The sequence below is a fragment of the Artibeus jamaicensis genome, unplaced genomic scaffold, assembly GCF_021234435.1.
Source record: "Artibeus jamaicensis isolate MK-2021 breed Jamaican fruit bat unplaced genomic scaffold, CSHL_Jam_final contig_685, whole genome shotgun sequence".
Lineage (NCBI taxonomy): Eukaryota > Metazoa > Chordata > Mammalia > Chiroptera > Phyllostomidae > Artibeus > Artibeus jamaicensis.
In genome coordinates, this window is record NW_026521924.1 from 3,640,800 (window position 1) to 3,657,386 (window position 16,587).

Below are 16,587 nucleotides of genomic sequence, written 5' to 3' on the forward strand. Positions count from 1 at the left end.
ACTCCAGTGGGGAAGTTAGGATGCTCATACATGTATAAAATGCAAGGTGGAAAGTGGGAAATGCTTTAGTGGTGGCAGTTTTCAATGTCAGGAAGTAAAATTATGCAGACTCCTGATTTTGATTCTACAACACACCATGTATTGAATCTTTTTTTAAATTTTATTTTGAAGTATATTTTATTGATTTTGCTATTACATTTGTCCCAGTTTTTTTCTCCTCTTTATTCCCCCTCTCCTTGCACCCTCCCCCTTCTCCAGCAACCCCTCTTAGTCTATGTCCATGGATTATACATATAAGTTCTTTTGTTTCTCTATCTTTCTATACTATTCTTATCCTCCCCCTGTCTATTTTGTACCTCCCAATTATGCTTATTTCCTATACCTTCCCCCCATTCTCCCCCTCCCTCTCCCCACTGATAACCCTCCATGTGGTCTCCATTTCTGTGATTCTTTGCTGTTCTAGTTGTCTGCTTAGTTTTTGTGTTTGTTTTTTTGGTTCAGTTGATAGTTACAAGTTTGCTGTCATTTTATTATTCATAGTTTTGGGTCTTCTATTCCTTAGATAAGCCCCTTTAACATTTTGTATAATAATGGCTTGGCGATGATGAACTCCTTTAACTTGACCTTATCTGGGAAGCACTTTATCTGTCCTTCCATTCTAAATGATAGCTTTGCTGGAAAGAGCAATCTTGGATGGAGGTCCTTGCCTTTCATGAATTGAATACTTCTTTCCAGCCCCTTCTTGCCTACAAGGTTTCTTTTGAGAAATCAGTTGATAGCCTTATGGACACTTCTTTGTCAGTAACTCCTTTCTTCTTGCTGCTTTTTCTTCTTCTTTTTAAAAAAATATATTTTATTGATTATGCCATTACAGTTGTTCTATTTCCCCCTTCATTCCCCTCCACCCTGCAAACCCCTCCCCCACCATTCCCTTCTTTAGTTTATGACCACGTGTCTCAAGTTCTTTAGATTCTATATATCCCATACTATTCTTGCCCTCCCCCCATCTATTTTCTACCTACTATCTATGCTACTTATTTTCTGTACCTTATCCCCCCTCCCCCTTCTCCCACTCCCCAGTTGCTAACCCTTTACGTGATCTTCATTTCTATGGTGCTGCTCCTGATTTAGCTGTCCTCTTAGTTTGATTTTGTTTTAGGAGTGGTTCTTAATAACTGAGTTTGCTGTCCTTTCACTGTTCATCTTTTTTATCTTCTTTTTCTTAGGTAAGTCCCTTTAACATTTCATATAATAAGGGCTTGGTAATGATGAACTCCTTTAACTTGATTTATCTGAGAAGCACTTTATCTGCCCTTCCATTCTAAATGAAAGCTTTGTTGGATAGAGCAATATTGGATGTAGGTCTTTGGATTTCATGACTTGGAATACTTTCCAGCCCCTTCTTGCCTGCAAGGTCTCTTTTGAGAAATCCGCTGACAGTCTGATGGGAACTCCTTTGTAGGTGACTGTCCCCTTATCTCTTGCTGCTTCTAGGATTCTCTCCTTCATTTTAATCTTGGCTAATGTAATTATGATGTGTCTTGGTGTGTTTCTTCTTGGGTCCAACTTCTTTGGGACTCTCTGAGCTTCCTGGATTTCCTGGAAGTCTATTTTCTTTGCCAGATTGGGGAAATTCTCCTTTATTATTTGTTCTTATTTGAACAAAACTTATTTGTTTTCCACTTGTTACTCTTCCTCTTCCCCTTCTGGTACCCCTATAATTCAGATGTTGGAACGTTTAAAGATGTCCTGAAGGTTCCTAAGCCTCTCCTCATTTTTTAAAAAGATTTTATTTATTTATCTTTAGAGGGGAAGGGAAGGATAGAGGGAGAGAAACATCAATGTATGGTTGCCTTTTGTGTGTCCCCTGCTGGGAACTGGCCTGCAGGGAACCGGCCTGCAACCCAGGCATGTGCCCTGACTGGGAATTGAACCACGATTGTCTGGTTCACAGGCTCACGCTCAATCCACTGAGCTACACCAGCCAGGGATTCTCCTCATTTTTTTGAATTCTTGTTTCTTCATCCTTTTCTGTTTGGTCATTTTTCTCTTCCTTCTGGTCCACTCCTTTGATTTGAGTTCCAGTTTCCTTTCCATTACTGTTGGTTTCCTGTGTATTTCCCTTCATTTCAATTAGTTTAGCCTTCATATGTTCCTCTAATTTGTGACAAAAATCAACCAGTTCTGTGAGCATCCTGATCACTAGTGTTTTTAACTGTGGCTCTGAAAGTATGGCTATTTCTTCATCACTTAGATTTATGGGCTCTGGGGCTCTGAGTTGTTCTTGAGCCATGTTTTGATCTGTTCGTGCCTGTTAAGTATGAGGAGCAGAGCCTTAGATGTTCACCAGGGCGGGGCCACCCAGGTCACTGGTTTGTGAGGCTGTACGGGGGGACGTAGTCAGAGAGGGACAATAGTGGTCCCCTCTGCCACTTCCAGCCACTGGGGCCTGCACGGTCTGTCTCACTGCTCACTCCTTCACCAGTTTATCTGCGTGCAAATGTGTGACTGTGGTCAGCCCTCAGTTAGTCCACCGCCTTGTGCCCTCAGTGGGTCCGCTTGCTACTCCACACCTGAGATCCGCCCACGGCTGCCTGTGTGCCTGGATAGTGTGCCCAGGTTGGTCCGGTGGATCTTTCCTGCTGGACCCTGCTCTGCTGCTGGCTCTGCCCCTCTTACCGGTTTGGCTGAAGGGTTCGTTGTTGTCAGACTTCTGTGTAGTTCAATTTTCTGTGGTTTGGCTGCATTTTTGTTGCTAAAACTTTGTTGTTTTTAAACTTGGTTGTGCGAGGAGGTACAGTGCTTCCACCTACGCCTCCATCTTGGCGGAAGTCCCTATTGAATCTTTAATGTCAACATTATCATGTTCTTTCTTTTTCTCTAAAAGACCCTTATCTGGGTACTGGTTCAATGCACTAATAGCTGAAACAAGTCTGGAAAAAGCGTGGGTTGCAATTGGGACTTCTGTAGGGTTTCTTCTTCTCGAGGGGCCCTGAGGGGAGGACAGAAGGTCAAGTGCCCAGTGTCAGAGGGCACTCACCCTACTTTCAACCATGTTATTACCTCCCTGTCCCCACACAATGTCCTACTGTGACCCTAGAGAAACAAAGCATCCTCCAGTTTTGTTCTCAATAGAAATAATTCTCCCACTAGATCCCATCCTAACTGGAGTTAGGCTGAAGATCAAGAGGAAACATGCTTCTAATTGGCTTTCTTTCATGGGGTGGTCATGAAGTGAGTGTACAGGGAACTTGTGTACACATTTATGGCTCTTACCAGTATCAAAACCATGGTACTACGGTATATTAGTCTGAATCCAGGCAGGAAATTGACAGTGCTGACGTATGAGTGACTGAAGAGAGCTTAATAAAGGTACAATTTATAGATATCTGTGAAAATAAGCTGGAAACCACTGAAGATGCTACAGTGCCCAGGGCCAGTAAAGTCAGGGAGAGCTTATATCCCCAGGCATGAAGAGGTAAGAAAGGGGGTGGTTACTATTCTTCAAAGTAGGAAAGGGGTGTGTGTGTGCATGTGTGTGTAGAGGAAACTTGAGGGGCTCACTACATACCGCAACCCCCCCTTCTTTCCCTCATCTCCTGCATGTTTACCAATGGCCAAATCCAATCAGAAGCTTGAGAGCCAGGGAGCCAGTTGATGTCATGCAGACAGATCATGCACCTGAGGCATAAATTAGGATGGGGAAAGGCAAACAGTGGATCTAGAGAGGTAAACAGAAGATACTGAGCACATAGGATTAACCAGGCACTGGATGTTAAATCTAATCTTCATGACATCCATTTGAGGTAGACGTGAACACCTCCATTGGGATGAGAAGATTGAGATGGGCTAGTAAGGAAATGCCACCACCCTCTTCCTTCTGCTGTCTGTGCTGTTCTCATTTCTCTTGGGAGGTGTTGTTTGGGGTAAGAGAGTCTGTTGCCTCTTTGAAGTTCCTATGCTCCCCTAACTGAACCCCTGTTCAGGGGTAACTGTCCCAGGAGACTGGCTCAAGAACACTGGTCTGAAGCATGCCACTGATTGAATCTGCAACTCTGCTCCTCTGCTTTGTGTGTTGAGGAGTCCTGGCCTTATTTTCTTAGGAAAACTTCTAGCCCAGTGCTTCTTGACTTGCGCAGACTGATGACTTCACAGTGTCATCAGGTCTGGTGAACAACAGCAACAACAAAACTGATATAATGAGCATGAAATAAAATAGATGGTGACTAATTCATGAAAGAAGAAGCAGAAATGAAATGGCACATAGTACTTTATGCAAACATGAAGGGAGCTACTCAGTTGGCCAGATGAGGCAGAATAAGGAAAATATAGAACCTATACACAGCAGGATATTTATGAGAAAGGAGGACATCCTGTCATTTGTGACAACATGGATAGACCTAGAGCACATTACGTTAAGTAAGGTAAGTCAGACAGAGAAAGAGAAGCATTATAGGATATCACTAATGCGTGGAATTAAAAAAAAAAAAACCTTGTAAAAACAATAAAATGGTGGGATGGGGAGAAGACTGATGTTGTTCCTTTCTTTTGAATATTTTCTACCTCAGGCCTAGCTCCTACCTTCCCTACCTATAACCACACCTCCATTTCCACTATATCGTAAGGGTCATTTCTCTGTTAATTTTGTCCAAACACCCTGCATGCATAATATCAAGCAATGCCTCCCAAAGCTCCCTATCTAAGGGTACAATTATCATCATGCCCATTGTACAGGTAAGAAAACTGAGGTTGAGAATGTTACCAACATTGCCCAGCTCACTAAAGGCCCAGCTGGGGGTTTACCATGCTTGTGAAACTGGCTGACTGGCAGGAGCTACAGGTGTTAACACTGGGCCAGTGGATACAGAGAAGGCAGCCTGAGTTGGCTGAAGCCTTAGGGAAGAATGTTAACACCTCTTCTAACCACCCCAGTGTGAAGAGGGTGGTTAGGATGCACAGAAAGGACCAAGACCACTACCAACCAAAGAGGCCAAACTTAGGGAGAGAGGGGGTAATCAGTGCCGTAGTCATCTGAGCTTAAAAGCCATTTTCATTTCCACTATCCCCTGTATAATATAGCTGATTCTGGGAATAGTCACACTCGAGCTGCATGGCAGGAGCAAGGCACAGGGTGGTTGGGAAATTCAACCCCCTATTTTCATAGAATATGATCCAGAGGGAATGAGAGGGTATTTGGTCTGGGCCCAGAATACAGGGTTCCTGACGCCCAACTTGGGGTTATTCCTATGGAACCGGCTACTTTGGTAGCACTGTCCTGTTGCTCTCCATGGTTTTACATGACTGCAAAGTTAGCTTTCCTCTTTATGGTTGCAGTCCTACCAAAAAACCTGAATCTTGTTAAATACCCTCTGGATGGATGGATGGATGGATGGATGGATGGATGGATGGATGGATGGATTGATGGATGAACAAACAGGATTTCAAAGACCGATAGGTGTGGGCACAATCGACTCCCTGTGGTTTCACCCAGGGCTGCCACATCCATTATGTCATCTGTGTATGGCACAAAGGAGTCTGGCGAGGGGCATACGAAAGTTGAAATTCAGACTGGAGCAAGGGATGCTGTCTGCCCAGAGGAGTGGCTGAAGAAGCCCTAGTGTCATACCTCCTTCTGTCTCTTTTCCTTCCCTATTAACAAAAACTCCTGTTTAAAACCTTGTTTAGATACTGTCTTGTCTGTAAAGCCTTCCCTGATCTCAGCTTGCTTTGCATTATTACTGTACTTTATAATACTTCTTTTATTCTATTTATACATATTATTAGATGCTTATTCATTTCTGTCATTTCTGGCTAATAAAGGCACACAAAAGGTAATTTAACTGTGAACACAAATGCACAAAGGGGTAAATTATACTAGCCACACCAACTTTTTCAAGTAAATGCATATCTGCTAATGACAAAAAGAGAACTTCGTCTATTTCTGAAATGACTTTCCAATTGTGCTAGTGCAGCTACCTTCATTACTTGCTCTTTTAAGTCCCAGCTTACGTATCACCTCCAGAAGGAGGACTTCTCTGACCATCCTGCATAAATTGTGTCCCTTATTTCTGGACATTTTCCCACCATCACTCTGCTTATTTCCTTTCTAGTAGTTATCATAAGCTGAAATGACTCTATTTATGGACTTTCTTCTTTGTTGTTGGCCCCCACCAGAACGTCAACTCCTTGAAGAACATATTATGTCTGCTCTGTCACTTGTGTATACTTGGCTCTTAGCCCAGGGCCTGGCACATAGTAAGACCCCACTAAGTGGATGAGCAGATGAATGAATGAATGCACAAGCAAGATTTCGAAGCCCAGTGGGCATGGGCTCATCTGACTCACCCTACATCTCTGGAACCACATTTGTTTGGGTCTCAGGATGCAGGGGGATGAAGGGAAAGTCTGGCAGAGGTGGAGAAAAATTTCTCTAGCTCAGTTTCTGGTTTGAACACTACTTACATAGTGACCCCAAGTCCTGACACAACATGCCACCGCACAGTGATGTCATGAGTAGTACCTGGCTCTTCCCTTTGTCCAGGAGGAGAATGTAGAGACTGCATTGGAGGTACCAACAACAATAGTCATCTGTGCATGACCAATTCACCACTTAGTGGCCAGCAAGCATACCAAGGAGCAGGACACCATGGGGCAGCTGGGATATGAAGCAGGGACAGACAGAAGACTTAGAAGGAGCCGAAAGGGTCCAGGTATTTTGTTCTTTTGAACTGCGTTCTGAATCTGAACATTTTCTGAATCTGCTTGCTTCTCTTCAATGTCAAATATGAATTCAAAGATTTTATATATACATATTTATATACATTTATTTATACATATACATACTTATAAGTATGTGTACATGTGCATATAAATATATATTTGTGTATATATAAATGTTTACACAAGTATATATTTATAAATAGTATAAATACATATATAAATATACATACACTTTATATATACACATATGGATTTGTGTTTTAACTTTCAGTTTTAATTTTTAATTTTAAGATCTCCTAAGTGTCCCCTCTTTCCTAAACAAGCTCACAGAAAAGTTGGTAATAATGCTGAGTTATCACTTAAACCTAGTTGTTCTCAAAGTGTGGTTCCTCAGACCAGTAGCATTGGCATTACCTGGGAAACTGTTAAAAATGCTGATTTTCAGACCCCCCTGCAGAATCTGAGTCTGTGGGGGTTATATCGAGCAGCTCTGGCTTAACCAGCCCTCTCAGTGATTCTTGCAAGGCTAACATCTGAGAACCTCTGCTTTAACCTGGAGAAGATAAGAAATAGTGGCTTAGTAACAGTTAGGAAGTTGTTATCCTGGGGGTTACTTTAGCAAAGGGAAAGATCTTCAGGAAATACTTGTGTGCTTTTCTCTTGTGGAAATGTAATCAGGTAAATAGCAAAATGAGCCCCAAGGCACCCAGTCAGGCTTGGGGGGTCACCTACTCCTCAGGGATCCCCCACAATGAGGACAATGTGAGGGGAAAAGAATAGCTTCTCATACTCCAGGGTCCCTGGATAAAGGAAGCTGCTGCTGAGTCAAATAACATTAGAGAGCAATATATGACATGAAAGACAAAAACCCAGAGATGGAGAGTGAACTTTGTAAACCTTCCTGCTTCTCCCAGCATCAACATATTCTAGCCTTGTCATGCTTGTTGAGGTAGCAAGTGTCCCAAATGAGATAGTCAAGGGTTTCTAACTGATTGCTCCCTTGCTCTGTATCTGACTCTGAAACACCATGCATGTTCATGGGGAAGGGCAGGCTTGGGTCTGAATGGCTGCTGGATAACCTTTTCAGATCTGGCAGAAGATTAAGCCAGACCTCAGAGGAGGACTTTAGGAAGGCCTAGGAGAGAGGAGAAATTGTCCTTTGGCATATGAGAGAAGTGGGAAGAAAGGTGGTGGGAGACAGAGGAGAAAGTTGGATCAGGAGTTGCCTTTAGGTGCCCCAAATGCCAACTGACTATTCCCATGGTTTGAAAATGGCCCCTCTTCAAACCTGTAATCTTCCTAGTACTCCAAAAGTCTCTGCCACACACGGCAAATCCATCAGCAAGGATAAATCTCAAACTCTCCTATGTATAACTTGTGCTTTTCAAGGAGATTGAAGCAGTGGCTTACATATTAAGTTGAAGAAGCAAAATCTGTTTGTTCCCAGCATATACAGCAGCAATTGCCATCAGAACCAAATGTCAAATGTGCCTACTCCAAAGGAAAAACACCCTGACTAGATTCTGTCCAAATCTTCTGTACCCTTGCTCCTTATTCTTCCAGGGAGATCCAGAAAACAGCAGTGTGATGGATGCATTCACACCTATGTGTTGGAAGACTCTGTGGACGAGGTCAACTATTGCCAGGAATCCAACCCAAGAAAATGTTTTCTTCAAACAAGCCACACAGGCCCAGACTGGAAAGGTTCATGTAGCAACCAGAGCTTTGCTTTTCTCCAGCAAATTTATACCTTGTTCTGTAAAAATGCCATTTGTTTGCTCACTTGGAATCCCATTCACTCCCCAGATAGAAAAACTTATTTTTCTGTAGAGCCAAACCCATTTTTAACCAAAGCCCTGGGTGTTCAGTCACTAAGACCTCCAAACGCTCACCCTGCACAGTGGTCTACAGAAAAAGCACAGAGATGTAGAAAGCCCCAACATACCATGTTATATAAACTAGCAAAGGCTTCTTTCAAAATCCTGATTTTGAAAGTGGGCTCAAGAAGGTCAGAAGAGAGAGTTTATTACAAGTAGATTTGCTATCTCTCTGACCAAAGGAAATAATGTTTTTTGTTTTTCAAAAGAGAAAGAAAGCATGTTAGGATTCCTGCCTCCTGCGTGCCACTGCTGGTTTCCTCACTCCCCACATGCCTCACTTTATCTCATGCCAGATCATGATCTCAGGCCTTGAGCCCATGAACAGAAAATCCCATTCCCCAGAATTCCCTACCCCCCCAAGGGAATGTCTCCCGTTCCAGGTCTTGAACAAAGATTCCACGACACATGTTTGATCTCTTCACGCTCCATTTTCATTAGTCCTTCACACTCTCCATCACTTGGAAAAATACAAACAGCATGGTTCAGTTTTAAGGTTAAGAACTGACAGTCTCCATAAACATTTTTACAATCAAAGCTGACTTATCCACTGCCAGAATTCAGTGTCTGCAAGAGAGGAGTGAGGTGGGATGGAGGCAAGGAGTGGAAAGTGGAAAACTTCACTATCAGAGTAAGAGAACAAGTGCTGTGCCTTCAACTGCTGAGTGAAGGACACCCCACGGCATTGCTGGCGAAGAACTGGGTTGATCCACCTCCAGATAATTTAATTAAAATACAGCCATCCTCCTTTGTTCACAATGGATATATTCCAAGACACTGAGTGGATGCCTGAAACTGCAAATAGTATTAGAACCTAGATGGACTGTGTTTTTCCTATATATATACACACACCTATGATAAAGTTTAATTCATAAATTAAGCACAGTAAAATATTATAACTAATAATAAAATAGGGCAATTATAACAATGCACTGTAAGAAAAGCTCTGTAAATATGGTCTCTCTCTCTCTCAGCACATCTTATTGTACTGTACATACAGCTGGGATAGGCTGAACAAAAGGATGATTCATGTCCCAGGTGGGATACAGGGAGATTTCACCATACAGAATGGTGCTCAATTTAAAGTAAACAAATTGTTTATTAATGAAATTTTCCATTTGATATTTTCAGACTGTGGTTGACTGTGGGTAATTGAAGCTGCAGAAATGGAAACTGGGAATAAAAGGGGTGGGGGCCACTATATCACAGAGAGGAACATGGAAACCCAAGGAGCAGGGGACCTCAGGTATACTTTCATGACTTATGGAAAATATGAAGCAATGGACAGTCCTGAGTTATGAGATTTCCAGGTCATAAACATTAAAAGTTGTGTATGAAGAGGTTATAAAATCATTCTCAAGATGTTTTAAATAGCGAAAAAGCAGAGGGTAACATAGGTAGAGGCAGAGAAGATTTAGAACTTAACCCACACTCCACCTAACACTACCCCAAATATTTATGAGCTGAAATCACTTAATTAGCTGGAATTTATAATGATGGTGTGTGGGCAGATGAGCTTCAGGGCCTTTATTCATTCATCCATATAACATGTAATTAAAGAGAGCCAATTACTTCATTCTAAGAGCTTGGAATACAATGGAGAGGAGACAGGTACAGTCCTTGCCCTCATGGAGTTTATAATCTCCATCAGAGGTTCCCAAATTTTGTGGCTCCTCCTGATGCCCAGGTCACATCCCAAACCATTTAATATGGGTGTCTGGGGTAGGATCCAGGCACCATACTTTCAAAGATCCACAGGATTCTCAAGTGCAACAAAGACTGAAGATCACTCAGGATTCTTAACTGTGCTGTCATGATTGGCCTGATCAATGAGCACCAAAGTCTTGCCCATGGCTTATTCTAGCAGCTCCTGCTCTGCTTTCTGAAACTCTTTGTGCCCACAAAGACTTCATCCTAACATTTTCAGTATAAGTGCAAAATTTTCTGTAAGCTTAATTCATTTAAGCCCTTCTGAGAGAGTTTCCTAACTAAAAGTACTAGTCACATACTTAAATGCTGGTAGGATGACCTCCTTAATCCAAAACCTAAATCAGAACACATTACCCAGCACCTAATCTGATCACGGCATAAAATATTTGAAACCCAGGCCATCCTAGAAATTCTAAGCCTGCTGGCTGCCACATCTACAAGGTCCTTTCATGGCATGAGTCCTGGGAGCAGACTCCCAGCAGGTTTAAATCACCTGATTCTCTTGTTAAAGCAGAAAAAAAACTTGCTGGATAAACCCTTTCTTTCTATTTTCTTTGAGCTTTTATATCCCATTCCTCCTCAAGCGATCAATGGAAATTCATTATAGACCTTCTTGGACCTACTCCTGGATTTTCATCAATTTAGAAAGGAAACATTACATTAAGTCCTTCTCTGGAAGGCTCTAGGAATTTTAAAAAATAAAAGAAAAGAAAAAGACAAAAAAAAAAAAGGAGTCTGCTTTGAAGTTGCAATGAACATGCCAGAAAAAAAAAAGAAAGCACAAAACCCCAAAATGATGGATCCTGAGAAAAATGTTGAAGGAGAAGTACTTTTCCCTGTTTCCCATTGTGTGTTCTTAGGGTGAAGTGGTCCCACTCAAACCACCAGAGCCTGCCAGTTGGCCAACCCAGCGGCATTCCACAACAGAGATTAAAACCAACTTTATGATTGTGGTGCAAATAATAAAGAGCCTGGCAGGGTTTCCTTCCAAAATGAAAGCTCATTTATTTTCTGAGGTGTATAATTTGGTTGTAAATGTTTCCTTTGGGCCAAAACATCCCAGATTGTTTTTGCCTGGAACACATCGCTGCTTTGCTGGAGAAGAGTGGACTCCATGTAGTCCCGCCGTGTCTGTCCACTCAAGGAATGGAGAGATTCAAGTTCGCCCTGCCAACTTGTGTCACATCTGGTGGCAGTGGTCTGCTGGGCAGAACTAGAGATGGGGAGGCAGGAGGTGCTGGGCCTGGACTGGCTGCACCAACTCCCAAGTCCAGTCCAACTGTGAAATGGGCAGGCTCACTGCTGGCCCTTTCCCATACCTCATACCTGTTTTGGTACCTCTTGGCAAAAAGAAGAGCAGAAGAGCACTGGGAGCCCTGTTCCTTGTAAAACTTGGCTTTTCTTCCAGGTCTTTTTGTCTTTATTCTATTTATCTTTTCAGAAATCACTCTGAAAAAATCCACCCAGAAATGACTAATATTTGGATAAAGGCAAAGCCAGATTCTTTCCAGGGCCTGTGGGTTGACCACACGTACTTGGGGCCAGAATTTGGCCCATTGGGTTTAGCCAATCTCACGTTTAAACAGCTTTCCATCCTATACAAGCAGCTTAAGATATAACAGCCCTTTCAACCATTTTCATGTTTGTCAACTCTTTTCCTTACAACATATACTTTCATCCTGTCTTTCATTTGCAACTCCACATTAAATCCAAAGCCAGTGCTATGCTTTGTAGATAAAAATATATTTATTCCACTGTCCCCCCCTCCCCCAAACAACAGGTAATACAGAACAGGGAAATATCTGTTGAGATCAAGGGCATGGCATCAAAAGTCATCATGCGACATCCCTTCATGATATATGAAGTTGTTACTTTAACACTGGGATTGGAGTGAAGGAGGGGGAAAGAAGTGAACGGAAAGGGAACCCCAAATTAGTGCAGTTAATCTGGGAAATCTGAGAAGAACACTGGCAGAAATTAGTGTTGTAGGACTTGGCTCACAGAGGGGAAATTCAATGGTCTCGTGTATCATGAAGTTACCTGCAGGGAAAGGATGGAGAGTGCTTTCACTAAACCCGAGATTCTCTTGAGATTGACCACAAAGCAGCATGCCAGGCAAAATGTTACATTAAAAAAACCTTCCTATGGAGTATAGCCATATCATTGCTAAGATGACAATCCACCAACTGGTCCAATTTATATCTCATTTTCCAGTTGATCACGGTCCTACAAAGTCAGTTCACATACCAGCTATGCAGTTCACGATCAGCTTTTTGGATAATCACTGGTAGCTGATCTTCAGACCCTTAATTCAAGGAGAGCAATAAGAAATGTTCTTAAAGGAGAACCAAGTGAACAAATGCTAGAGCATAAAGGTTTATGACAACGTGTGCACAAGGAAACATGCTAATGTGAATCAGGCAGCACAGCTTCAGACTCCAAGTAACCCAGTGGCTGTAGCTAATTCTTTCAGCACTTTGGCTGCTGCCATCACCCACATGCCCAACTGGAACTTGGGAAATCAAGTTTACACAGTGTTTGGAAACCACAGTATTGACACGTGATGAACAGGTCACAGAAGAAATTTGGACTTCCCTCAGTATCTGACCCACAAAAGCAAGGGATTCAGACCATGCCTATTGAATGAATGTCAATTCTGCACTGTGGTTAAGGGATTTTATTCTAGGACACACACATCATACTGAGATAAAAGAGAAACCAGGATCCCAGTTCTTTTTGAAAACCATAATTCTTTCCTACTTTACTACCTTATGTCAATACATCTGAGCCTCGGGGCTGTAAGTCACTTCCCGTTGTGGTCAAGTTTCATCTCCTTTATGAAGCATTCAATACTTTTCACAGTTCCCAGGTGCAAACCTGATTTAGCTAAAAGTCATTTTGAATTCAGAATATTGCCTACAGAGCTCTAGACAGTGCGTTTTGAGAAATAATTATCCCTTCCCCTAAGTGTACCTTTTAAGTTGTACCCTACACACACCCACGCACCACTTTCCTGACAGAAATGCCTGTGGTTCCAACCAACTCTTCTGATAAAGGTGTAGTAGGTCACTAGAACCCTCTTAACCTGTGGAGGCCACAAAATACATCATATGGTCAGAAGTGAATCAGGGGACAGCAAGAGACACACAAGGTGACATTTAAAAGCATGTTCCTGTAGGTGCTTTTTTGGGTAAGTTAAAAAGTTTTAAGTCACAAAGTAACAAGAACTTGCAGACCCAGGCCCTTCTCCTGCCCCAGCGCTCTTTTATTTATTTATTTTTAAAGACTTTCTGTTTCGCTCCTTCCTTTGCTCTAAAATGTTAAAACAAAACAAAAAAAAGCAATAAAAATAAAAATAAATCAAAGAGGAAATTTATTATATTCAGGAGTTGTTGAGTGACTGACTGAATCATTTCATTAAAAATTAGATCAAGTTAGGTGGTTTTACATTGAAGAGAAAAAAACAGATATAATTGGAGAAGCCCAAACTAGTCACTCCCTTTTTAGAGGCTTCTGTAGACTAGACAACACCTTGGGACTCAGGAATTTAATCAGGGCTCTGCTGTTGTCTGCAATCAATAGGTAGGTAAACTTTTTGGGTCTTAGTTTCTTCTTCTATAAAATCGAATAACAGTATCTTATCTGTGACCCTAGATGTGGTGAGGGCATTTTGGAAAGCACAACGCTCACTGATGTCTCAGACTTTATTAAACATGTGCTATATGCAAGGGTTACACCATATGTCGTGGGCCACGAAGGGAAACAAGTTAGTATTGATGCCCTTCAGCCCTTTATTCTTTTTTGGTGGGCAGAGTGGGCAGTAGGGATGTTTCATATCACCAGATAATTTTATGCATATATATGAATATATCCAAAAGAATGTAATTATCCCTAATGGATATACAATGCTATGAGGGTTTAGATATGGCCAATGTCCATGTTGATAGTTCACAGAAAACTTTTTGTGGCTTGTCCAGAATTTTTGCAGCTAGAAAAGAGGAGGGAAGGCCATACTAGCCAATGGAATGGCCTGAGCAGAGAGTAAAAGTATCATGAGGAGGGCACAAGGACTAGTAACAGTCCCATTTGGTTGCAAATACTTATAAAGCAAAGGACAACAAAAGTTGATTAGTTCCAGATATGCAGTTCCTCAATACCTGTTTTGAGACAAGGAATGAGAGAAACATTGGGAGTTCTTAAGCAAGGGAGGGAAACAGTTTTTAAGAAGTTAACTCTGAGTGTTATATTTTGAATGGCTATGCAGAGAGAGAACTGAAATTAACGAGATCTGGGAAAGTAAGGATCCAGGTCACCACACCACTCAGTGAAGGGGAACTGTCACCATTGAGACAGACAGAATTGTCAGGTCCCTGTGTATATGTGGAGGGGAGGATGGAGGATGGCTTCTGCAAGGTCCTTGATGGTCCCATCTGCTGGAATTCACATTTTTTGTGTCATTCCCTTCCTTTGAGTGTGGGGTGAAGTGACTGGCTTTTAAGAAATAGGAGATAGCAAAAGTGATGGGCTGTTATTCACACTCTGTTTCTGGCTTTATACTCCCTTGTTTGCTCTGATGAAGCCAGTTGCCATATTTGAACTGCCCTATGGAGAGTATACATGGAGAGAAGCTTTAGGCGCCTCTGGCTAATATCTGTTGAGAAACTGAATATTGCCAATAACCAAGTGAGTGAGCCTGGAAGCCAGTCCTCTTCCAGCCACACCTTGAGATAACCACAGTTCTCTCTGCTAAACTCAACTGCAGCCAGTGAGAGACCCTGGACCAGAGGTGACCAGGTAAGCTAGGTCCAAATTCCTCACCCACAGGAATTCTGAGATAATAAATATCTGTTTTTTAAGCTGCTAAATTTTGGAACCACAGCTATCTTATATGGGGAGGGAAGTACTTAACTGGCATGGAAATGGTAGGGGACCAATGCTGTTTGAGATTAAAATCCCAGATTCATGGTCCAGAGTTTGTGCATACGCTTTTTTTCCTAGGCTTTGTTGATGTTAGAACATTTCATAAAATGAAACCTCTTGGCCACCTCTTACTTTCACTGTTTCCTAGAGTTGATTAATAAAACATGACTTGATTTTCAATTTCAAGCAACTCAGGGGGGCATTCCAATAGAAAAACCGGCAGGAAATTAATGCCATATACACCAGAAAAGACAGATGCTTCTAAATCTGACACTTGGGGAAAGCACACCTTTCCTTTGTGCACATCTTACTCTCCTTGGATTTTACATTGGTAGTTTGTTTTTAGAAGCCTGGGAAAGGGGCAATATTCTCTCAATATAAGATGAGTCATCCTACAACACGAAAATACTTGAATGATAGTTAACAAGACAGTTGGTCAGGGTTTTTTTTTTTTAAGAAACTGCATTATCTATTTATGCTTGAATTATAGTGGTATCTAACAAAGCTTGTATTATGCCTGTGAACGGTAGAGTAAATCTCCATGCTGAATCTCTGAAATATGTTTTATATGAAATGTGATTACTTATAATTAGACTCTTTTTACCAATTTTCTTGGTTGCTGTGAGGGAGACAAATTGCAAAACTGCTTTACCACAAAATTTGTAGGACTTTCAGGACAGACATACAGTATCCGAGTAGGTAATCACATTCTGTTTTTATTAGCTAAGGCTAGGTTGTTTTTTTTTCATATAGCATCTTCTATAGTAGTGGGAAACAAAGCCTCTGTACTTGAGCTTGACCCCTTGGTGAGACTTGTGGTCATCTTAGCGGTGAGAGACTGCCACCCTCAAACCAGTAAGAAATGGGGTGTTCTGAATCCAATCTCCTGCTCATGGGAACTTCTCATTCAGTCTTTGAAAGTGCAAGCAGATCTCTGCATTTAGTCCAAGATTGAAGCAATTTTTCTCTCTGATTCAGTTTATCTTACCTGTCTGAGTGAAAGAGGAGATAGCAAAGTACACTGTTTGGGTTTGCCCATAATGATATCTTTCTAAACAGCTAATGGGCTCTTGCTCTCATCTGCAGGTGGTTCAGTACCTGCTCCAGTGCACCTGTGGTAACAGGTGAATACTCCCTTTGGCAAATACCAGGAGCATTGAGGCTTATCTCCATTCCACTAAAGCAAACATATCTGGATAGTTGAGAGAATAAGTCCATCTCCCCTTCATCTATCTATTTTAGGGAGACTACCTGCCACTCTCACTGCAGAAATACTGTGAACCTCTAAGTCCTACACTCCCTGTCAACTGGGTATAATAACCCCTAGCCAAACTATGTTTTGCTGATTAGCATCTGGATA

General features: G+C 41.9%; 2 protein-coding genes across 6 annotated transcripts in view; one reads left to right on the top strand and one right to left on the bottom strand.

Annotated features, from left to right (window-relative positions):
- TASP1 (taspase 1) overlaps positions 1 to 9,537 on the top strand; it is a 469,517-nt gene extending 459,980 nt beyond the window's left edge. For 2 of the 5 annotated variants that reach the window (XM_053671051.1, XM_053671052.1), the window contains exon 13: positions 8,284 to 9,532. In XM_053671051.1, coding sequence (XP_053527026.1) covers positions 8,284 to 8,550 — 267 coding nt within the window. In that variant the 3' untranslated portion in view covers positions 8,551 to 9,532. Of the gene's footprint in view, positions 1 to 8,283 lie in introns of all 5 variants that reach the window. The other 3 variants (XM_053671048.1, XM_053671050.1, XM_053671047.1) reach the window with 3 other exon arrangements.
- Positions 1 to 16,587, bottom strand: part of ISM1 (isthmin 1) — an 85,952-nt gene that overhangs the window by 35,436 nt on the left and 33,929 nt on the right. The window lies entirely within an intron of this gene.